Raw genomic sequence first — 23791 nt, 5'->3', positions numbered from 1 at the left:
TGTGCAGAAGCTTTTAATTTTAATTAGGTCCCATTTGTTTATTTTTGCTTTTATTTCCAATATTCTGGGAGGTGGGTCATGGAGGATCCTGCTGTGGTTTATGTCGGAGAGTGTTTTGCCTATGTTCTCCTCTAGGAGTTTTATAGTTTCTGGTCTTCCATTTAGATCTTTAATCCATTTTGAGTTTATTTTTGTGTATGGTGTTAGGGAGTGTTCTAGTCTCATTCTTTTACAAGTGGTTGACCAGTTTTCACAGCACCACTTGTTAAAGAGATTGTCTTTTCTTCATTGAATATTCTTGCCTGCTTTGTCAAAGATAAGGTGCCCATAGGTGCGTGGATTTATCTCTGGGCTTTCTATTTTGTTCCATTGATGTATATTTCTGTCTTTATGCCAGTACCATACTGTCTTGATGACTGTGGCTTTGTAGTAGAGCCTGAAGTCTGGCAAGTTGATTCCCCCAGTTCTGTTCTTCTTTCTCAAGATTGCTTTAGCTATTCGAATTTTTTTGTATTTCCATACAAATTGTCAAATTATTTGTTCCAGCTCCATGAAAAATACTGTTGGTAGCTTGATAGGGATTGCATTGAACCTATAAATTACTTTGGGTAATATACTCATTTTCACAGTATTTATTCTTCCAATCCACGAACACAGTATATTTTCCATCTATTAGTGTCCTCTCTGATTTCTTTCACCAGTGTTTTATAGTGGTCTATATATAGGTCTTTTGTTTCTTCAGGTAGATATATTCCTAAGTATTGTATTATTTTCATTGCAACAGTGAATGGAATTGTTTCATTAATTTCTCTATTTTCTCATTATTAGTGTATAGGAATGCAAGGGATTTCTGTGTGTTGATTTTATATCCTGCAACTTTACTATATTTATTGATTAGCTCTAGTAATTTTCTGGTAGACTTTAAGGTTTTCGGTGTAGAGGATCATGTCATCTGCAAACAGTGAGAGTTTTACTTCTTCTTTTCCAATTTGGATTCCTTTTATTTCTTTTTCTGCTCTGATTGCTGTGGCCAAAAACTTCCAAAATAATTTGAATAGTAGTGGTGAAAGTGGGCACCCTTGTCTTGTTCCTGACTTTAGGGAAACACTTTCAATTTTTCACCATTGAGGATAATGTTTGCTGTTGGTTTGTCATATACAGCTTTTATTACGTTGAGGAATGTTCCTTCTATTCCCACCTTGTGGAAGGCTTTCTTATCTCTCCTTGCTATTCTTTGGAACTCTGCATTCAAATGGGTATATCCTTTTCTCCCTTGCTTTTCGCTTCTCCTTTTTTCACAGCTATTTCTAAGACCTCCTCAGACAGCCATTTTACTTTTTTGCATTTCTTTTTCTTGGAGATGGTCTTGCTCCCTGTCTCCTGCAGTGTCATGAACCTCCGTCCACAGTTCATCAGGCACTCTATCAGATCTAGTCCCTTAAGTCTATTTCTCACTTCCACTGTATAGTCGTAAGGGATTTGATTTAGGTCATACCAGAATGGTCTAGTGGTTTTCCCTGCTTTCTTCGATTGAAGTCTGAATTTGGCAATAAGGAGTTCATAATCTGAGCCACAGTCAGCTCCCGGTCTTGATTTTGCTGACTGTATAGAGCTTCTCCATCTTTGGCTGCAAATTACTATACAATAATCACTGCTGGAATTACTACACAATATTTTTAAACCATGTCCCTTGACTATCTTCTGAAGACATCATCTAAGACATAGATGCAGGAAGTGGGAAGGGAGTTACGCAGTGTGTGGCTGACTCAACCGTGGAGGATCGCCACGTGGGTGGAACGATCGCCACGTGGGTGGTAACTGCTGTCCCCCTTTCTGAGTGCTCATGGTGCTCACCGTGCCCGTCACACAGTCCAAGGGCCACAGCCAGCAGCTGACGGGCAGGGAGCCACTCTCTGACCACCACAGGCCACAGCCAGCAGCTGACAGGCAGGGAGCCACACTCTGACCACCCTCTGAGGCACAGAACTGCTGAACACAGGCTTGGCCATGCAGACCAAGAACAGCTGAGATGGGGTACAGGGAGGACTGGCAGGTCTCTGGTGCTGCCCTTGGCCAAGTGACCGCAGACGATCTCTTGCAAAATACAGCATCTGATGTTCCTGAAGTAGAGGAAGAGCAGGTGGTGTGGGTCTGACTTTAAAAGCAGCTCATCCTTGAGGAGTCATCAGGGAGGACTTGGCTTCCCCTCAGCCTGGGGGGCTCACGTGGCAGGACTTAACACTTCATTTTGGGGTTTTCATGCATTTCCCACCTAAATTCCCAGAAGGAACCTCTCGGACAGAGAGTAAGACACCGAGGTGAAGAAGCTAGTCATCTCTGCCAAGCATCATGTGTGGGTGTGCCTAAGCAAGGACATTTCCTCAGAACCTCTCTTCTCTCCTTCACCAAAGCCCAATCCTGCAGCCACCACCATAGGTTTCTGTACCAGTTCTGACTCACAGGATATCCTCACACAACCACACTGGGCACTCTGTCCCCAAATCCACCTCAGTTCAGTCACTCAGTCGTGTCCAACTCTTTGTGACCCCGTGGACTGTAGCACATCAGGCCTCCCTGTCCATCACCAACTCCTGGATCCTACCCAAACTCATGTAAATTGCATCGGTGATGCCATCCAACCATCTCATCCTATGTCATCCCCTTCTCCTCCAATCTTCAATCTTTCTCAGCATCAGGGTCTTTTCAAATGAGTCAGCTCTTTGCATGAGGTGGCCAAAGTATTGGAGTTTCAGCTTCAGCATCACTCCTTCCAATGAATATTCAGGACTGCTTTCCTTTAGGATAGACTGGCTGGATCTCCTTGCAGTCCAAGAGACTCTCAACAGTCTTCTCTAACATCACAGTTCAAAAGCATCAATTCTTCGGCACTCAGCTTTCTTTATAGTCCAACTCTCACATCCATACATGACTACTGGAAAAACCATAGCTTTGACTTTGTTGGCAAAGTAATGTCTCTGCTTTTTAACATGCTGTCTAGGTTGGTCACAACTTTTCTTCCAAAGAGCAAGCCTCTTTTAATTTCATGGCTGCAGTCACCATCTGCAGTGATTCTGGAGCCCCGCCCCCCCCCAAAAAAAAATGTCTGTCACTATTTCCATTGTTTCCTCATCTACTTTCCATGAAGTGATGGGACTGGATGTCATGATCTTAGTTTTCTGAATGCTGAATTTTAAGCCACTTTTTCACTCCGCTCTTTCACTTTCATCAAGAGGCTCTTTAGTTCTTCTTCACTTTCTGCCATAAGGGTGGTGTCGTCTGCATATCTGAGATTATTGATATTTCTCCCAGCAATCTTGATTCCAACTTGTGCTTCATCCAGCCCAGCGTTTCTCATGATGTACTCTGCATCAGTTCAGTTCAGTCGCTCAGTCGTGTCTGACTCTTTGCGACCCCATGAATCACAGCACGCCAGGCCTCCCTGTCCATCACCAACTCCCGGAGTTCACTCAAACTCATGTCCACAGAGTCGGTGATGCCATCCAGCCATCTCATTCTCGGTCGTCCCCTTCGCCTCCTGCCCCCAACCTTTCCCAGCATCAGAGTCTTTTCCAGTGAGTCAACTCGTCGCATGAGGTGACCAAAGTATTGCAGTTTCAGCTTTAGCATCAGTCCTTCCAATGAACACCCAGGATTGATCTCCCTTAGAATGGACTGGTTGGATCTCCTTGCGGTACAAGGGACTCTCAAGAGTCTTCTCCAACACCACAGTTCAAAAGCATCAATTCTTCGGTGATCAGTGTACAGGTTAAAAAAAAAGGCTGACAATATACAGCCTTGACATACTCGTTTCCCAATTTGGAACCAGTCTGTTGTTACATGTCCAGTTCTAACTGTTGCTTCCTGACCTGCAAACAAATTTCTCAGGAGGCAGGTCAGGTGGTCTGGTGTCCCCATCTCTTTAAGAATTTTCAAGTTTGTTGTGATCCACACAGTCAAAGGCTTTGGCATAGTCAATAAAGCAGAAATAGATGTTTTTCTGGAACTCTGTTTTTAGATGCTTTTTCGATGATTCAGGGCATGTTGGCAATTTGATCTCTGCTTCCTCTGCCTTTTCTAAATCCAGCTTGAACATCTGAAGGTTCACAGTTCACGTACTGTTGAAGCCTGGCTTGGAGAATTTTGAGCATCTGAGTGCAACTGTGCGGTAGTTTGAACACTGTACCTCAGGACAGTAGTTTTGTTCCACATGTCCCCTGAAAGGGAACCTTCCATCCACACACACCCAGGATTCTCAGCAGGGTACGGAAGGTGCACTGCTGGAATCCCTCAGGCCCAACCCTGATGACCTGGTTTCCAAAGTTCCCTGGAGAGAGGGGGCAGTCCCTGGCACACTCTGCCTGAGGCAGGCAACATTTAATAGGATTAAATGCAAAATCCTGAAACCAAGCTAAAAAAATTAACTGCATCTAGTATGGGATGCAAGAAATATGACTCAGCAAGTAAAACAAGTTAAAACAAGTAAAACACTGAACACTTGGAGATGGATGACTGCAGGCCTCAGATACCGTGATGGGCCTAAGCGAACGTATCTTGACCCCCATTAAAAACCGAACTGGTGACCATCTCATTCTTCCCTGGTCACATCACGGCCGATTCTCTGGGACGCCACACTTTCCAGGGTGTAAAGAGAAGGGTGGTGGTTGGCACATTCGTTTTCTAGGGCTGCCATAACAAAGAGCCACAGGGAGGAGCACAGAGGACTCCAAGAGCTCCTCTTTGGCTGCGGAGCTGTGTTGCGGAATGATGGTTACAGTCGTTCTAGGGCTGAACCAAGATGAATATAAACAAACAGGTGGAAAACAGATCTGCTTGAATCAGAGTCCTTACTAACACTCAGAGCTATTCAAACACTGAATGGGTGGCCTCAGATACACTCCAGGACAAGTCAGCGGCTGCTTGGAAGGTCTGAGCTTCTCATGCAGGAGGTGTATGTCAGTGTCAAAGGATGGTTCAGAACCACACAGATGCCAAGTCCAGAGGTCCCAATAAAGTGGACATAAGACATCACCCGTCCTGATGAACCCACAACCCTTGATTCATGAGAGGATGCCTGGAGTGGGCAGGGCTAAATGTGGCCATCAGGGCGACCAACAGCAGCAGAATAATTGCTCCTCTCCTGAAGCTAATGACATAACTTGGAAAGAGTCACGTCTTTCTCACCAGCAGCTTTCCCAGCTGAGGCACTGGGTGAGCCAGAGCCTTACAAACTTGTCTCCAGAAACAAAGCCAGTGTTTTGGAAGGCAGGTTATCCAGGTTCTCGGATGTGGGGTACCTGCCAACGCCACGCTCTGATTTCCAGACCAGACTCGGCTGCACAGACTAGCGTCCTCCCTTCCATCCCAACACTCTCTCTGCCCTCTTTGGAAGCGTGGACGTCCTCAGGGTTGGGGGTGGGAAAGGGTTGGCACACAGAGGCCCCAGTCCCTGTGGGGACAATGCTGGGAAGGGAACTGAGCGTCTGGCCAGGGAACAGCAGATCCCACCAGACCAAGGGACTGGGCACATCTGCTCATCGCAAGCTCCAAGGCATGTCAGCAAGGAACTGAAGGTAAGTAGGATGTCCTCACTCAGACTCGCACATCAGGGCAGAAGAGGGCCCTTGCCAGTACTCAGCGCGGTGATGTTCACTGAGGTCGGGTCACAAAGCACTGCCCTGCTTCCCGTGCCATAGGCACGGCAACATGTGGCACTGCCGGGGCAAACGCCGCCATCCTGCAAACAAGGCGGGGGCAGGGCTGTGTTGTGACTTTCATGGGCCTTTTTGCTCCCATGGGCCTCGTCCTCTGTGAAAAAGTATTTAAAATTATATTTTACAACTGCAGTGGCATAAATATATTAATATTATATATTAAAGCACTTGCTTCAACTTATAAGTTTTTATCTTTTTCCCCTTCTGATTTTGAGAGAAACAGAAGCACTGTCAGCCCCTAAGACGTTATGGCCCTCAGCACTGGTCCTGCAGTGCTGCGGAGCCATTGGCCCGGGCGGCAGTGGGGGACGCAAGGATCAGATTAGGGACGCCTGAGCCCAGCTGTGATGGTGCTGAGTCTGAGGTGCAGAGGGCCCTCCAAACAGAAGCCACAGGAAGAGGAAGGTGTAAACTGGAGAAGGTCAGGGAGGGTCAGCATATGTGGGAGAGCAGAGCTGAGCCAGGCTCCTGAGGTCACCAGCACTTGCGGGACTCCCATGGAGGAGGCGCTCACAGAGACCTGCAGGGGACGGGGGCAAGGAAACCGCCCGGGACGGGTGGGGTCAAGAAAGTCCAACTGCCTGGCTGGACAGCAGCGGTGGTAGTGGGGTGGGTACAGCCGGCGCACATTGCCCACTCCTCCGAGGTCATGGTGCTCAAGGCAGAACTAGAACAGAAATCGGTTTCTAACTACATATTACCTATATATATATATATATTATATGTACATTATATATAAATATATGTAGATTATATAAATATATAATGATTTATATAAATCCAGCCTAGCAGATGATTTCTACTTTCACACACACACAGCTGTCCTCTCCTCACACAACTTATTTGATGTTTCGGGACAGACATACACACTCAAATTTAGATACATTATACTCTTGCTGCTTTTTCACTGTGTAATGAGTCTTCGTTCCAATCCCAAAGAAAGGCAATGCCAAAGAATGCTCAAACTACCGCACAATTGCACTCATCTCACACGCTAGTAAAGTCATGCTCAAAATTCTCCAAGCCAGGCTTCAGCAATACGTGAACCGTGAACTCCCAGATGTTCAAGCAGGTTTTAGAAAAGGCAGAGGAACCAGAGATCAAATTGCCAACATCCGCTGGATCATGGAGAAAGCAAGAGAGTTCCAGAAGAGCATCTATTTCTGCTTCATTGACTATGCCAAAGCCTTTGACTGTGTGGATCACAATAAACTTTGGAACATTCTGAAAGAGATGGGAATCCCAGACCACCTGACCTGCCTCTTGAGGAACCTGTATGCAGGTCAGGAAGCAATAGTTAGAACTGGACATGGAACAACAGACTGGTTCCAAATAGGAAAAGGAGTACATCAAGGCTGTATATTGTCACCTTGCTTATTTAACTTATATGCAGAGTGGATCATGAGGAACGCTGGGCTGGAAGAATCACAAGCTGGAATCAAGATTGCTGGGAGAAATATCAATAACGTCAGATATACAGATGACACCACCCTGATGGCAGAAAGTGAAGAGGAACTAAAAAGCCTCTTGAGGAAAGTGAAAGAGGAGAGTGAAAAGGTTGGCTTGAAGCTCAACATTCAGAAAACAAAGGTCATGGCATCTGGTCCCATCACTTCATGGGAAATAGACGGAAAAACAGTGGAAACCATGTCAGACTTTATTTTTTTGGCGTCCAAAATCACTGCAGATGCTGATTGCAGCCATTAAATTAAAAGACGCTTACTCCTTGGAAGGAAAGTTATGACCAACCTTGATAGTATATTAAAAAGCAGAGACATTACTTTGCCAACAAAGGTCCGTCTAGTCAAGGCTATGGTTTTTCCCGTGGTCATGTATGGATGTGAGAGTTGGACTGTGAAGAAAGCTGATCGCCGAAGAATTGATGCTTTTGAACTGTGGTGCTGGAGAAGACTCTCGAGAGTCCCTTGGACTGCAAGGACATCCAACCAGTCCATTCTAAAGGAGATCAATCCTGGGTGTTCATTGGAAGGACTGATGCTAAAGCTGAAACTGCAATACTCTGGCCACCTCATGCGATGAATTGACTCATTGGAAAAGACTCTGATGCTGGGAGGGATTGGGGGCGGGAGGAGAAGGGGACGACAGAGAATGAGATGGCTGGATGGCATCACCGACTCTGTGGACATGAGTTTGAGTGAACTCCAGGAGTTGGTGATGGACAGGGAGGCCTGGCGTGCTGTGATTCATGGGGTCACGGAGAGTCGGACACGACTGAGCGACTGAACTGAACTGAGCTGAATGAGTGATCACAAGCCTAGCGGCTCACACAGCACCCACTTAAACCTGGCTCTGCAGGGCATGGGTGAGATTCTGTTCAGGATACCACAGTCAGCACTGCTGGCTATGTGTGCATGGTTCCCTGCTGGCATGAACTGGCGGAGGGGTCTCTCAGTCCCTGGGGGTCCCTGCCCTCCCCTCCTGGGCCCCTTCAAGCCTTCAAGCCGGCAGTGGAGACTTTGCCTTGAGTTGAATCCCTCCTGGGCTTCCAACGTCTTTGCCAGGAAGAGGGTGCTGCTTTAAAGGCTCGCCTCATTAGGTCAGGTCCACCTGGGATCATTTCCTTTTCAAAAGGAACAGATTTAGGACCACGGTTACATCCACAGAATCATATCCCTGCACAGCAACACAGGTCAGAGTGAGTGAAGCACCAGGTGAGGCACGCCCCATGGAGGCAGGATCTGTGGGCACCTTCAAGGCCCGCCTTCACCCATGGGGCTCACGGCTCAACAGCAGCGTGCCTGCGACCACGGGACCAAACGCCATGGCTTATGAAGGGCACGCTCCCCCACCTCTTTATTATTAATCAAAGCAGCAGAGTGGTGGTGACATCAACTCTATTCTCTGGCAAATAGATTGATTTCAATGTACAAAGATGCACAAAAACCAGCAGAGACTCTCCCTACTGAAACACCCCACACTGTGAGGGCGTGGGAGTGCTCATTACCGCTGGGAACTCTGCTATGGTATAGCCTTTCTGTGTGTGTGTGTGTGTGTGTAGATATGTTGACTATATTCTTTAAATGGCTCTTTTTATATGTTGGAATTATAGATATTTTCAGATTTTTATGTTTTTGATGTTAAACACACAATCTAATTTAATCAAAAAAGACAAACTAAATATAATCATAGAAGAAGCCCCCCATGAGAACTACCCAAGCATAGGCCCATGTGGAACTCAAGCCTGTTCCTGAGAGAGCCCCCACCTCAGTCAGTGCTTATTAACACGCTGTGCATTAAGATCACGCCTGGAGGTGATGACAGCCCCCACCTCCCCTGGAAATAACACACTTCTCCAGAAGCCATGATGCACGGTGGTATCACAGGGCCATCTCAGATGACTTAGCTTTGTTTGTCCACACGGGCAAGTCCGAACACTGGCAGTTTCCCAGATTCCAGTCAGCCTCTTTGCAAGGAGTACTAAGCTGCTCCATCAGGAGAAGCAGGGAGGTGCGGGGTCAGACATCTTCCTGTTCCTATTAGGAAATGCGGAAGAAGACTGAGGCTGAAAACTGGCATCAATGTAAGCCCAAGGAGGGTCTTGAACGGTGGCACTCAGTACTAGAAGACAATGAGTTTAAAATGAATATAAAGCAGGATCTATATTTAAATAAGTAACAAAAATAATAATGTCAAAAGTCTCAGCTGAGGGGCAGGGTTTTCAATGAACTGTCAACTGGGCAGTCAAAAGGCCACAAAAGGACTCAACCTGCCTGAGAAGTGCCACTGGGTCATTTGGTCCAGCTCCTGCTGGCCTGAGTTTGCTCTTAGCTGGTCTAAGATGTGAACCTGTATCCCTGAGTGGGATGAATGAAAAAAAATCATTACTTTCTATGGATTCTTATACCTACCACGCACCATTGCTCTGACTGGGGAAGACAGGCAACTGAGTGTGTGCAAACTTGAGGGCCTCCCTTAAAGAATCTCGTCAGACCCCGAGGAAGGCAGCACTGGGCACCACACACCTCCATACACTGCGCTCAGTTCAGTTCAGTCGCTCAGTCGTGTCCGACTCTCCGTGACCCCATGAATCACAGCACGCCAGGCCTTCCTCTCCATCACCAACTCCCGGAGTTCACTCAAACTCATGTCCGTAGAGTTGGTGATGCCATCCAGCCATCTCATTCTCTGTCGTCCCCTTCTCCTCCTGCCCCCAATCCCTCCCAGGATCAGGGTCTTTTCAAATGAGTCAACTCGTCGCATGAGGTGGCCAGAGTATTGCAGTTTCAGCTTTAGCATCAGTCCTTCCAATGAACACCCAGGATTGATCTCCTTTAGAATGGACTGGTTGGATCTCCTTGCAGTATAAGGGACTCTCGAGAGTCTTCTCCAGCACCACAGTTCAAAAGCATCAATTCTTCGGTGACCAGCTTTCTTCACAGTCCAACTCTCACATCCATACATGACCACGGGAAAAACCATAGCCTTGACTAGACGGACCTTTGTTGGCAAAGTAATGTCTCTGCTTTTTAATATGCTATCTAGGTTGGTCATAACTTTCCTTCCAAGGAGTAAGTGTCTTTTAATTTCATGGCTGCAATCAGCATCTGCAGTGATTTTGGACGCCAAAAAAATAAAGTCTGACACGGTTTCCACTGTTTTTCCATCTATTTCCCATGAAGTGATGGGACCAGATGCCATGATCTTTGTTTTCTGAATGTTGAGCTTCAAGCCAACCTTTTCACTCTCCTCTTGGGGGCTCCCAAAAGACAGTGCCCAGGACACAGCACTTATCTGGATGTCTAACTGCTGCGTCTCCGGCTTTTCATCAAGTTCTCGCTCTCCATCCACATATGCGGAGAGCGTCATTACACTAGAACAGTTCCTCCTGCAGGGAGAGGCACAGGGCAGCTTCCATCATCGTGCAAAATGCAATTTTCAGTAGAGACTTTTACTATCTGAGCTACAGCTTGTTTGGCAAGTGTCTTTAGAACAGAAAAATGTATTTTTCAGTTGCCAAGCTTTTCACTTTTCCTAAAAAAATAAGCTTTTCTGGCTCCTATGATTGTTAATTTTTTCATATATACATTTAGAAAGAGAGGGAAGAAAATTATTAATACATGGTATTACATTTTGTCCCACGATATTATCACTGATATTGTGCATTTTTCATTGATATCATAACAGAAAGAATCTCAGGAAACATGGATTACAGTGGTAATACCTTGGGAGATGCCTGCACCACATGTCTGGCTGTCTTATCCCTACTTCTGAAATGCCCCAAGACCTTGCAAGACAGGACCTAGTACATCACCACTTTTCCCAAAAGAACACTGGTTAGAGCTGTGATCACTGATGGTCTCAAGGGTCATGAAGATGCACTGGCTGAAAATCCCACTAAGCTGTCACTGGGTTTTGCTGGTCTTGATCACTGGTTGTACTTCTCCTGCAGAACAGAACAGCATTGGGCTTCTCCACTGCTGGTGGGGGGGCATATCTGGGGATGAGGAAGTCAAGCGTTAGGTAACCCTTTGCTTAAACTTTTTATTCATTAACGATGCAGAGCAGGTGGAGGGTGTAATTCCAGAAATGAGGAAATAGTACAAGAATGCAGCATTAACACACCTGGAAACCACACAGAATGGGCACATGGAGACGGGTAGGGCTGTCACCTGTGGAGGGATGGCCATGCATGAGAACCATCAAGTTTAAAGGGTGCTCACTCACCACAAGAGGGATGGAGTCTGTCCAGGAGGCTGGTGAGGGCACAGCCCTGGATTCAAGGGGCAAAGGCTCTGCCATTTATTGGCTTGTGTGCTTTGGGGAGAGTTAATTGCTCTGAGCCTTGGTTGCCTCATTTATAAAGATAGTAATACTCTGTGTACCCTGCAAGGCTATTCTCGCTATGTGCAAGTTGCATACATAGAAATGATCTTTTCTACGGCAAATCTTCGTATCTGTGCTGTAACCTCTAGACACACATGCCTGTTTTAATTTAAATTAAAAATTAAGAAAGACGAAGAGTCCAATTCCTCAGTCAGAGTAGTCAAGCACTCAGTCTACATGAAAACAGGGGCTGCCCGGGTGGAGCAGCAGACGCAGGCCGTTTCAAAATCATGGCAAGTTCTACTGGACATGCTGACTTAGAGCCTCTGTGGCTCATCAGCCTGGCTTTCCAGCAAAATCCCTATGACACCACTTTACTGACAGTCCTCACTCCCAGTGTTCCCTCATGTCCCCTTCCACCACGGCCACGGCCACGAAGGGCTCACGCGCTGAGACTGTCCTCTGCCCCGTCTTCTCTGGCTACACCTGCAGCAAGACACACCCTGACCAGAACTTTGCTTTGGTTTTATCCCAAAGCTCAGCTGATAGGTGATTCTGACTTTCAAAACGATGGATTGAAGAGAAACTCTAATTCGAAAAGATACACACATCCCAATGTTCACAGCAGCACTATTTACAACAGCCAAGACATGGGATCAACCTAACGAGCCACTGAGAGATGAATGGATAATGTGGTACACATATACAATGGGATATTGCTCAGCCATAAAAAGAATGAAATAAGGCCATTTGCAGCAACATGGATGGACCTAGAGATTATCATACTATGTGAACTTAGTCAGAAAAAGAAAGATATCACTTCTATGTGGAATCTAAAAATTTGATGCAAATGAACTTATTTACAAAACAGAAACAGGCTTACAGACATAAACTTATGGTCACCAAAGGTGGGGAGAAGGGTAAACGAGGAATTTTGGATTAACAAATAAACACTACTATATATAAAATAAACAGCAAGGACCTACTGTACAGCACATGGAACTCCACTCAGTATCTTATAATAAACCATAATTGAAAAGGACATGAAAAAGAATGTGTGCATATATTTAAATGAATCACTTTGTTGTTCACCTGAAACTGACACAACTTTGCAAATCAACTCCATATCAGTAAAACAGACTGGAGGAGGGGCAGGCAGGCTCTTTGTGCCCTTCTGAACACAGGTCCCTGGGGAGAGGGCCAGGGTGCAATCTGATCCAGTTAGTGTCTGATTCACTTCCATGGCGCTTAGTAAGTTCTTTCTTGTCTCTGCTTCCCTGTATGCTAAGGAGGGCTGGGCAAACTAAACCATTCAACAGACAGGAAATATTAGTGCTAAGCCACGTGCTCACGGACACTGAGGTCTGTGACAGATGTACTGTGCCACAGCCAATCCCGTCCTGGGACGTAACCACATCTGACCTGCAGCAGACTGAAACTGGCATCCTAGCCACTGCACAGCTAAACAGATCGCAATATGTCCCGCCCAGTTCCTGACTCCACAAGCAAACTTCACTTTAGTTAATTTCATTCTGAGCCTCATTTTCCAAGTTAGTTTTAGGTCAGGAGTAACTCACTAGAACATAAAGAATTAGAAGTTAAATAATAATTAAATAAACCCTTCAGTAAAACTTCCTCAAATTCTTTCAACATGAAAAGTATGTCTCAAAACAAGGGCGATGAATCATAACCAGTGTTAGAACATCGATAACATGGGTAAGAACCAAACAGCTTGTGTGTAAATTTTGGGTCCCAATCTCTGGGTCACAGACCAGTACACCTCCTGTCAGATCAGTGGTGGCATTAGATCAGAAATAAAGTGCCTAATAAACATAATACACTTGAATCAACATTAAACCATCACCCCCACCCCTGGTCCCTGGAAATATTATCTTCCATGAAATCAGTTCCTGGTACCAAAATGGTTGGGGACCCCTGGGCTAAAAGGAGAAGAGTTCTCTTCCTGGGGACAGATCATGGCTCAGTGGTCTGGACGGTGGGCTCCAGGGTTGGGAATGTGGGGTTTAAATTCCAGGTCTGCCTTTTGAGGCTTAGACTTCGGACGAGGCAGAAAATCTCTCTGGGCCCTGGTTTCTCACCATGAAATACGGGCAGGAGGTTATGAAAATGAGGGATGCATATAGTGTGTCTGAGTGTGGGGCCTGGCTGGAGGCAAACACACCACATATGCAAACTGTCCTTTTCTGAACTGCAGCAAGCAGCTCATAAACCATGGCTTAGACTGAAGGAGGAGGGGCTTCCAGAGCTGCTGGTCCAGCCACACAAGGTGTGGGGCCACTCATGGATACTCCCAGGGGCCCCTGGACACACCCGGTGCTGTGTACAGGGCAGGCGGCAGGGTCCGCTGGCCTGAGGTCTCCGTTTTGATTTCTGGCTTCTGAAGTCTATTCCTCCAGGGCAGGTGCACTCAATGGGCGAGACCATGTTTGTCCAGAATGGTTCTACCCTACTCGGCACCCCGCGCCCGACCCTGCAGAGACCGGCCGTTCTCTGCAAGTGCAGCACTGGCCCCTAATAAAGCTCCACGTGGGGCCCCCAAGCTCAGCCTCACCAGCCTCTGCCTGGTGCCCTCCCTCTCCCTGCCTCCCTTGAAAGGGCCCCTGGGTCTCAACTGTTGAGGCGGGAGGCCTAGTTCAACACATTCAAATGGGAGAACTCAGCCTTTTTGATCATATCAGTTTTTGTTTTTTTTAATTAGGAGACTCTTCTTTCCCCCCCGCAAAGAGTCTCAGGGCTAAACAAATCCCCATAGGTCAGCACAGCATTAACTACACGGTGGGCTGGTTTTTCCCACTGTGTTCTCAATCTTTTTGACACTACAGACAGAACAATGGTCTCGACGGAGATGGCCCCCTTTTGTGCCCACAGAAGGGTCACAAGGCTTCCAAGATGAGTGACTTCAGTGTCCCTGACCAAGGACCCCAGCCGCCTGCTGACATGGCTGCCTTGAATTGGATATGCACCTTTCTGTATAAACCTCTCCTTTCAAGCTCACTCAGCTCACTGGGAGTGCAGACGAAGGCACGCAGGGCCCTGCTGGGCCAGGCAGCTCCTGGCAGGCCCGTGACACAAAGACACTCCCTGCAGTGCCCCACACGCTTCTGATCTGAAAATGGCAGCAGTTTTGCAAAAAGAAGGCATCAGCTGCGGTCTCAGAGCACACAGCACTTGTGCCTAGGGAGCAAGACCATCTCAGGATTGTCAAAGCCTCATATCACAAACGATTTCCCACATGCTTGTTCCGCTGCTGTCAAAACATGGAGTCACACAGCCTAAAGCTCCTCCGTAGGATCTGTGACGAGTACCCCTGGGTGTGGGCGCCCCAGAGGATGAAGGGCCTCCACCAGCCTTGAGAATTGTTCACTGTGGACAGAAACACGCATTTCTCATTTTCCTGAAATGGACACTTCGAAGGCATGGAAATCCTCTTCGTGGCTGTCACAGACATCAGCCGTGTTTCAGATGCTGCATTTACACACCCTGTTCCCCAGCGGGGTTGGGGGGGTGCCTCCTCCTCCCCCTCTGAGGGGCTCCTGGGAAGGTGCCCACAGCATAGGGAGCCAGCCAGCACCTGAGCTCACATTCCTGCCCCCGCCTATCCACCTTGCAATATGGGATAAAAGACTCAGTCTCTTAGGTGTTCTCAGGTGTTAACAAGGACAGAAAGATACTGGTCAAGGCTGCATCCTGCTCGGAGGCCATGCTCAGGGCTGGCCTGCAGTGAGTAACCCTGGCTCCTGCCTGTTCCTTCAGTGTCTGCCCTCATGGTCCGCCCTCCCATTAGGGCACCACATGCCCTGGTCTCTGCACCCCAGGAGCCTTTCTTAGCCCCACAGGTGCCCTCCAACAGCCTCTCACCCCTCCAGGATAGCATCATTCACACTGTACTCAGGAATATTTTTTTAACTGGTATTTTAAGTATAGCTGAATTGCAATGTTGTGCTAATTTCTACTGTAGAGCAAAGTCACTCAGTTATATATACACACACATTCTTTTCCATTACAGTTTATCGCAGGATACTGAATATAGTTTCCTGTGCTATACAGCAGGACCTCGTTGTTTATCCATCCTTTAACAGTTTGCACCAGAAAATCCAAACTCCCAGTCTTGCCCTTCCCGACCCTTCTCCCCCTTGGCAACCACAAGTCTGTCTCTGTGCTGTGAGTCCACTTCTATTTCATAGATAAGTTTACTGGTATCATATTTTAGATTCCACATGTAAGCAATGTCATATACTTGTCTTTCTCTGTCAGGCTTACTTCACTTAGTATGATCATCTCTCGGTCCATCCATGTTGCTGCAAATGGCACTATTCACTCTCTTTTCTAACTGTGTAGTATTCCATTAGCTTTATTCCTCATGAATATTTTTCATCTTCTGTCTCTCCTACGAGAGAGGCCATGAGGGTGCCCAGCATAACACTAATTCCATAAAGTGTGGTTAGAAAACAAGCTGCACTTAGGTTTTCCTTCATAGAGGTCTTATTTTCCTGTCTATATTGTAAGCTTTTCGATAACAGGGATGTCTTTGACTTCAGAAGAAAAAAAAAAGCTGGCAAACCCCTTAGGCTCTAGAGAGACAAGGTTCAAGAAACCTTCATGGTCCCTGCCCTCTGCAAGTTCAGAATCCAGGAGGCCTGAGACACACACAGGCTGTGTGAGTCAGTGGCTAGCAGAAATCCCTCTGCAGTGGAAATGATAGGATGGAGACAAAGATATACTGAGAGAGTCCTATCCATCTATCAAGAGATATAGGTATTTATTTCAAGAAACTGATTGATTATGGAGGTTTGTTAAGTCCAAAATCTCAGGACAGCCTGGCAGGCTGGAGAACCAGGTTAGAGTTGCAGTTCACATCCAAGTCCGTCTTGCTGGCAAAATTTCCTCTCCTTTCTATTTAGGCCTTCAACTGATGTGATGAGGCCCACCCACATGATGGAGGGCAATCTGCTTTACTCAACGTCTACTGATCCAAATATTAATCTCATCTATAAATACCTCCACTGGGACATCCAGAATAGTGTCTGACCAACTATCTGGGTACTGTGACCCAGTCAAATTGGCACAAAATTACCCATCACACCCTCTGAGCCCTGCTCATGCCAGAAGGTAAAACCAGAAAGGCCAGGTTGGGAAAGAGGAGAAGAGGAACAGGCACTCATGGGCATCCTGCGACACCAGCGCTGTCTGACACAGAGTTCCCGGGAACGCTACAGGTGACCCAAAGCACTTCTTGTGCACGGAATGCAGGTGATAGTGCTGGGACCAGGGGCCAAGTACATACACTGTCCCGGCCACTCATCTCCCATAACTAGGAGTCCCACAGGCACAGCAGACAGAGCAGCCTGACTGGGGGAGTGTGACCAGTGCTGAACATTCAACCAGACCAAGGTGCCAGGTGACCCCTCCCCCGAGCTGCAGCAGCATCCACGGTGCATCTGCAAGGAGCTTTGCTTGCAGGGAGTTCATTCTGTCTGTGCGACAGTGTATCGTTCCCTTACTAAGAGAGGTGCTCCCAGCTGTTCTGGATGATGACGAAATTCTGGAAATGGATGGTGGTGATGGCTGCACAACACAGTGAGTGTACTTAACGCCACTTAATGGTCAACTTTGTTATGTTTATTTTATCACAGTAAAAAAAAAGATATGCTCCTTCAGAATAGGCCCACATACACCATACAAATTTCACCCTCCGCACTCATATGACAACTTGCCAGATTATCAGAAACCCAAAGGCCCACTCCTACAGGCAGCGGTCTCCTTCACAGGGCACAGTGGATGGCGTCGTGTGGCTGTTCCTCAGCCCTGAGCACTGCAGGCTGGCTCTGTCACATGTGATCTAATTTCCAGTGCTTGGTGCATGGTGAGACAAGAAGATAGACATCTTGGAGCCAACCCTTTACAGTGAGCAGGCCCTCAGCGCAAGTCTACAAATGTCAGGTGGGGGCACAGGCTCACCACGCGTCGGACCACATGTACAAGGCTTCGGGAAGGAGGGCTGGAGGGGAGATCTGAGGCTAGATGAGGCAGCACCACCTCACCGAGTGGGAAGGCTTCGCCACGAGGGTCTAAGTTTGTCTCTGAAGTGACCGTGCCTTCTCTGATGTCTTCTTTCTCCTGGGAACTTTTCACTCCCTGCCTCTCGCACTCCCAGAAGTGAAAGATATTAACTTGTTAATTTTCAGGATAATATAGTTCATTTCATCTCTTCTTCCACACACCTCCCTACAGTCTCTTCATGAGTTATATCACACAGGACTTTTAACCACTTTCATATGCTTCCCCTTCAAATGAACTCAAGAGCAGTAGACATATAAGGTACTGAAAACACTGGGGTTCTGTCTGGGTGGCTGTTCACTTCCCTCCTTGTGCAGATGCCCTGTGGGGACGTACTCACTCATCTGAGGGTTGGAGCTGACCTTTACTGGGACCACTTGAGAAATCACTGACCAATTTGGAATACTTTTCTCACTTAATCCTTGGTCTGGAATCTTTAAAGTGGAGCTAATCACATGGACTTACCTCAAAAGCATGCAGTCCAGCCAGCACACCTTTCAGTCTTGGCTGAATGACACCACAAAGCCGAAGCCCGGCCTCGGTCTCCCCAGAAATACACCTGTAAACCCCCGTTCCTTCCAGGCATCAGCTGAGTCCATGACAGACAAAAATAGGAAAGTTATCTGGTCAGCTTTGCAGACCCTAACTGGCAGGCCCCAGGGTAGTTCTGTTACTGTGTAACAGACAACCACATTGCTCAGGGGCACGTGATACATTGTTCCACGTGGTTTCCCAACTCTGTGATCCAGCCTGGACATCTGCTCACATTCAGGGAGGAGAGGCCAAAGGAGAACCATGCACACCCTCTTTCCAGCCCCTTCACATACCACGTCTGTGGCATCCCAACAGCCAGCTTCAGATCTGCCACCAGTGAGAGGACAGTAGGGGGCAGAGGGCCATTCGGGCAGCAGGCTAGCCACAGCCTCTTTAGGTTTAGCTGCTTGGCTTCTCCAGTGGATAAAATCACTTAGAATAATTTATTTAACAAATTAAAATGAAAAACACACGCTTGCACACATTACCCCATACATAATACTAAAAAAGATAAGAGTCACAGAACTCCGCAGTGGGAGGTGCCTCACCGGTTGTTACCCCATCCCTTCACTCTACAGATAAGGACACTGATACCCAGGGCAACCGGGAGTCAGCTCAGGTCACACAGAAAGCAGCAGAGCTGGGCCTCAGGACCTGGGAGGGGCCCCTGGACAGAGCAGCACTGAGCCACCTCTTCTGGGAAACGGAGGAGGTGTAAGAACAGAGGAGATGCAAGTATGACGGCTCAGGGGGTGGGAGGCACCCTCTGCCCCTTGCACCATGGTTGGATCTTCCCAGGCTACTGCCTAACCAGAATTAGGGCCTGGGGAACCAAGACAAGGGTCAGCATGCTAAAAAGACCACTGTCCCCAGGCCACGTGGTTCCTCTGCAGAGGTGTCCCTCCCTGCTTTGCTGCCACCACAGGCACCTTCCTCTGGATCAGAGAAGTGGGGAGGCAAGGAAGTCCTCACTCCACCTGCCATGAGACAGGTGAAGCCAAGGGTACCTGCGCAAATGGGGCTTCCTGTTGCCTCGGCCATAGTGGGGGCAAGACCAAGAAGACGAGCTGCCAGCCTCAATTCTGGCTTCTGAATTCAAACCCTCAAGCTGCACAAAGCCTCCTAGAACCAGAGAGTTTTAGAAATAAAAGGAAACTTCAAGGTACCAATACAAATCCTTTACTTGATAGATGGGGATTTTATAGATTTCATAGAAACTAGAAGGAAACTGCACACACAGAGAGGAGACCTGCGGCCTTGCAGGGAATGGTCCCGACTCCTCGCTGCTCATTAAATTTACAGTAAAAAGGAAATGGCACCAGAGGCACACAGAACCCACATGGGAACATTCCATCAAAAGCCACACAAGCAGACTCCTAAGAAGGCAAAGCCATGATTTCACTGTCTGGCCTGATGCTGCTGGCAACAGCACTCAGTAACAATTTATTCAAAGAATGACTGAATGTCATACACACAGTGGAATGGACTCCCCGATCCCCAGAACAGTGTCACCACAAAGGATACTACAGAGTCGGCAGACGCTGTGCGGGAACGGAGGGCCCAGGCAGTACGTCCAGAGTGGTTTCCACTCTGGGGTGGGTCCCTGTGACAACAGCTGGAGACCCCCGGCCCAGCCTCACCTGAGGCCCTGAAGCCCGAAGGGAAGGTGGGCTGCTGCAGGGGACATGCACGGGGGCACATCCAGAGGAGATGCTCAGCTTAACCTTCCTGTGACTCCTTCCCTGTGGGGGCAGGAGGTATGCCAACCCTCATGCCTTGGGCCTGGCGCTGCAGCCTGGCAGGGCAGTGAGGCGGGGTCTGCTTTGCCAGCCCCACTTCCTCCTGTGTGCTCTGCACCCTGCCTGCTCCAGGAGCTCAACGTCTGACGCTGCTCCTGCAGCAGAGCTTGGCCACCTCTTCCAAAACAGAAGAGCAGAGCAGGGAACAGGCGGCATGGCTGGCTCATTGAACCGAGCTCCTGATACCACTGCAGCCTTCAGGAGGTGTCCTCGGGACTGGAAGGGATTTGGGGGGTTTTCTGGGACATTACACGGGGTGCTCTCAAGAGTCACGGCAGCCATCTCTGTGCCAACTGTTCTGGTGTAGCTGCCGGCTTACACTGCAGGTACTGAGCCCTGATCTGTGTTTACAGCTGTTATTTAATCAGAGGGGCTGAAGCAGGCACGAAGGAACATGCAGGGGACAGTGCCAGCTACCCCGTTCCCCCTCAAGAAAGACAGCAGCCCAGCCCAGCCTCAGCTGCAGCATCCAGTGAAGCGCAGTGAACAGGGTAAGTAAGCAAGTTCACTGGTTACCAGATCCTCCCCGCCCTCCAGGGCCGGCCAGGGCTCACCTGGATGATGAAGCCGGTGGAAGAGCACTGCCGGACCCAGAGGCTAAATTTCCGCTTTTTCCTCTTCCGCAGCTCCCTCTCCGTGCACGTGGCAATGAACACGGGGTCCTCGTCAATCAGGGGTTCATGTAGCACCTGCCAGGAAAGGCAAAGCAGAGACCAGGAAGGCAGCATGAGCACAGGGGCTTGTCAGAGCTGGGCTCGAATCTAGTCTTGGCCTTTGATCAGCTGTGTGACCTTGGCTAAGTTACTTTATTTCTCTGATCCTGAGTGTCCCTGGGTCTCCTCAGTTGTCTACACCAGTGTTCGGGGGAGGATTAAGTAAGAAACTGTACACAAAGCACTTAGCAAGTACTTAGTAAATGGAAATCGTCATGATACTTAGTTATTGGTATAAGGTCCTCAGTCCAAACTCTCACTTGGGAGAGGGACCTCCCAGCTAAACATGCCCGCGGAGGGCAGCTACTTCCTTTCAAGGAAGACCTTTCCACTGATGGACCTTCCAATCGCTCACTGACTGAAAGCTGATCTACATCCAACCTAAACCTACTGACCTGACTTCTCCCCTGTGAGAAATGGAGACAAACACATGATTTCTTTAGGTTTTCTGAACAGTTCTCATGCTAGCCCCTGACCTTCTTTTTCCCAGGTCAAACATCCTCTTTTTACAAACCATTCCTGAAATGACCTGGTTCCCTCGCTGCCATGACCCAGACTCTGGCTCGCCCCCAGGCCATCATGTCTTTTCTGACATGGGACTCCCCAGGCAATTTTTAAACTCACTTCACCTCTTCCAGCTTTTTGATGGCATGATAACGGGAATTTTTTGGTCAATTATAAGACAATGAAGCAAAAAGAATTGGCACAATAAAAACAGGTTCCAGAGGAATTTCAAGTTCTATTTTTGCAAGCTAAAGCTTTGGGGGAGACTTTTGGGTAAATTTTAGGAACCTGCTACACTTCCCTTCCAATCCAATTTCAAGAGTACTTACAAACTGGTATGTATGTATGTATGTGGCTCACGGAAATGTATTGACAGAATGCTAGAAACACTATGATTCCAAGAACTCTTCACAACTCTCTGGATCAGGGGCTGGCAAACTGTAGCCCAGCCTACTCCCCGCTGTAAATCAAGAACCCACCGTGCCCTTCACTGATGTATTGTCGGTAGCTGCTTTCAGGCTACAAGGTCCGAACACAGACCACGTGGCCCTCCAGTCTAAAATACCTGGCCACTGTGTGCCAATGCCACTCTCCATCAGGGCTTTTCAACTTGAATGAACAAACTAGTCACCTGGGAACCTTACTGAAATGTGGTTTCTGTTCCAGTAAGTTTGGGGCAGAGTCTGAGTTTCTGCATTTCCAACAAGCTCCCAGGTGACGTCAGAACGTGGCCTGATGACGGCAGAACAGAGATTAACACTCACCAACTGTAACATGGGCAGAAGCCTTCCATTCTCCTATTAATGTTAACTTGAATTCCACTTGAGAAATTACTGCCCTGCAGTGCTGGGTCTCAGGTGTGCACACCAGCCCCTGCAGTTTTCTCTTGTTGGAAGCAGGAGCTGTTGAACAAGGCCTGCCTTGCCTTGAACTCATGAAGGGGAGGCTAGAGAAGCTGACCCATGCTCAGCTCCAGGCGGCTCATCAAATATTCAAAGACCATTTGGATCCACTCTAGAAGGATGGCCGAAAGAACCACACATGGGCAGGGGGAGCGGTGGATGAAGCCGAGTGGGGAAGATGTGGCCCTCTCCCAGCTCTTCAGAAAGCCAAGGTCCTCTATTCCACCTGCACTTACCACAGCACAGAATCCGCTCAAATTTATATTTCATAAGACGTTTCACCAAAGCAAGAGAGTCAGCAGTAGCTCCTGGCCTCCATGGCTTCTCCTCTTTCCCACCCTCCTTGCGGGAATGTGGAGCAGTCACAGTGTGGGGCAGGGCGCTCTACAGAGCTCCAAAAACTGCCTCCTCCTCGCCAGGCCACAGGGCCAGCACCACCTCACCCGGCGCTGTGTCCTCAGGCCCTCCTTGGGTGACGCGCTCGGCTGAGGGGCAGGCATTGGGCAGGGGAGACAAGGCAGTCGTGTACTTCCACAAGCCCTCCCCAGATCCTCTAACTACCCTGCCCCCAGGCTTGAGAAGATGCGTTCAGTCTCCCCATTCAGTATCTGTGTATAAATACTCGTGCGTGGGCACATACCACAGCTTAGGTTACAGGTCGATTCTGGGAACCCTCTGAAGACTACGTAAATTCACCCAAAGGGTCACATTTGCTGGAATAAAAAGGACACTGCAGGTCAGAGGGTGTGTGTGAGGGTGCTGTGTGCTGAGGTGGGGTGTGTGTACGGTGGGGATGCAGAGCCACTCCTGGGAGTCGGGAACACAGCAGCCACAGGTCTGGTGGGGATGGAACAGGGGCTGCTTCCACTGGTCTCACAGGCAGAGTGAAGTCCCGTCAACAGAGCCCTGAGGCCTCAGGGGAGGTGGGCGGTGACTCACAAATATACCTTCTCCTTGAATGGAATGTTTCAGAGCCAACTGGAAAGCCAGGAAAGCTTGAAAGTTTCCTTTGTTTCACTTCACAAAGACACATGTGATGCTGCTGTTTCTGTGTAAGGATGAGGCAGCCTTCACGGCGGAGAGGCTGAGCGTGTGCCCAGAGCCACCACCTCAACAGCCCATGCTGGCAGGACCCCAGCTCACAGGAAGGCCCGAGGGAGCTCCACAAACTGCACGCACACTTTCTGGTCTCATGCCCTTTATCTGATCCTACTCCAACCTCCTGACATAGCTGGCTCAACGGGGGCCCAGAGTTGGGAGGAAGAGGAAATTCCAGGTGGTCATCAGCACATTGGAAAGCTGACCCCAGGGATTCTGACTTCCCCTCTGCCTCAAGTTCTGTCTGTTGGGTGGTCTGTCCTAGGTACTGTTTGCCCCCCAGACTCCCTTTTCACCTTCCCACCCTGCACCGGGGCCTGGAGGCCAACCTCTTATAAACCACATCCCGGGGCCCTGCCCCCACTGCCTGCCTTTTGTGGTTACAAGAGAGGAATGAACAAGAGACCGGGGCCCCGCCTGCCTGTGCCATCTGGCCCTCAGGCTGAAGCCATCGCTGCCCCTCCTCAGTTCTGTGGCTTCTGGCTGTTGCCAGTCCAGGGGATCACCACCTGGATGATCCGCCCAGACCCTGAATGTGCACAGTCCCTGCTTCCAGTAACTGCCCTTCTAGAACACAGCACTTGTTTCCTGCTGGGATCCTGGCCACCACACAGGGCATGGGATGGAAAACGGCAGCAACAAGAACAAATACATTTGTAAGTACAAAG

General features: G+C 48.5%; 1 protein-coding gene across 1 annotated transcript in view; it reads right to left on the bottom strand.

Annotated features, from left to right (window-relative positions):
• PGBD5 (piggyBac transposable element derived 5) overlaps window positions 1–23791 on the bottom strand; it is a 105641-nt gene that overhangs the window by 22287 nt on the left and 59563 nt on the right. Inside the window, exon 3 of the mRNA XM_055425864.2 lies at window positions 20461–20595. Within this exon, the coding sequence (XP_055281839.1) occupies window positions 20461–20595 (135 nt within the window). The remainder of the gene's footprint in view (window positions 1–20460; window positions 20596–23791) is intronic.

The sequence above is a fragment of the Moschus berezovskii genome, chromosome 12 (assembly GCF_049115385.1).
Source record: "Moschus berezovskii isolate FMDL1 chromosome 12, NW_MosBer_1.0, whole genome shotgun sequence".
Taxonomy (NCBI): domain Eukaryota; kingdom Metazoa; phylum Chordata; class Mammalia; order Artiodactyla; family Moschidae; genus Moschus; species Moschus berezovskii.
The sequence above is the reverse complement of the archived record's forward strand: the minus strand, read 5'-3'. Positions and strand labels throughout refer to the sequence as shown.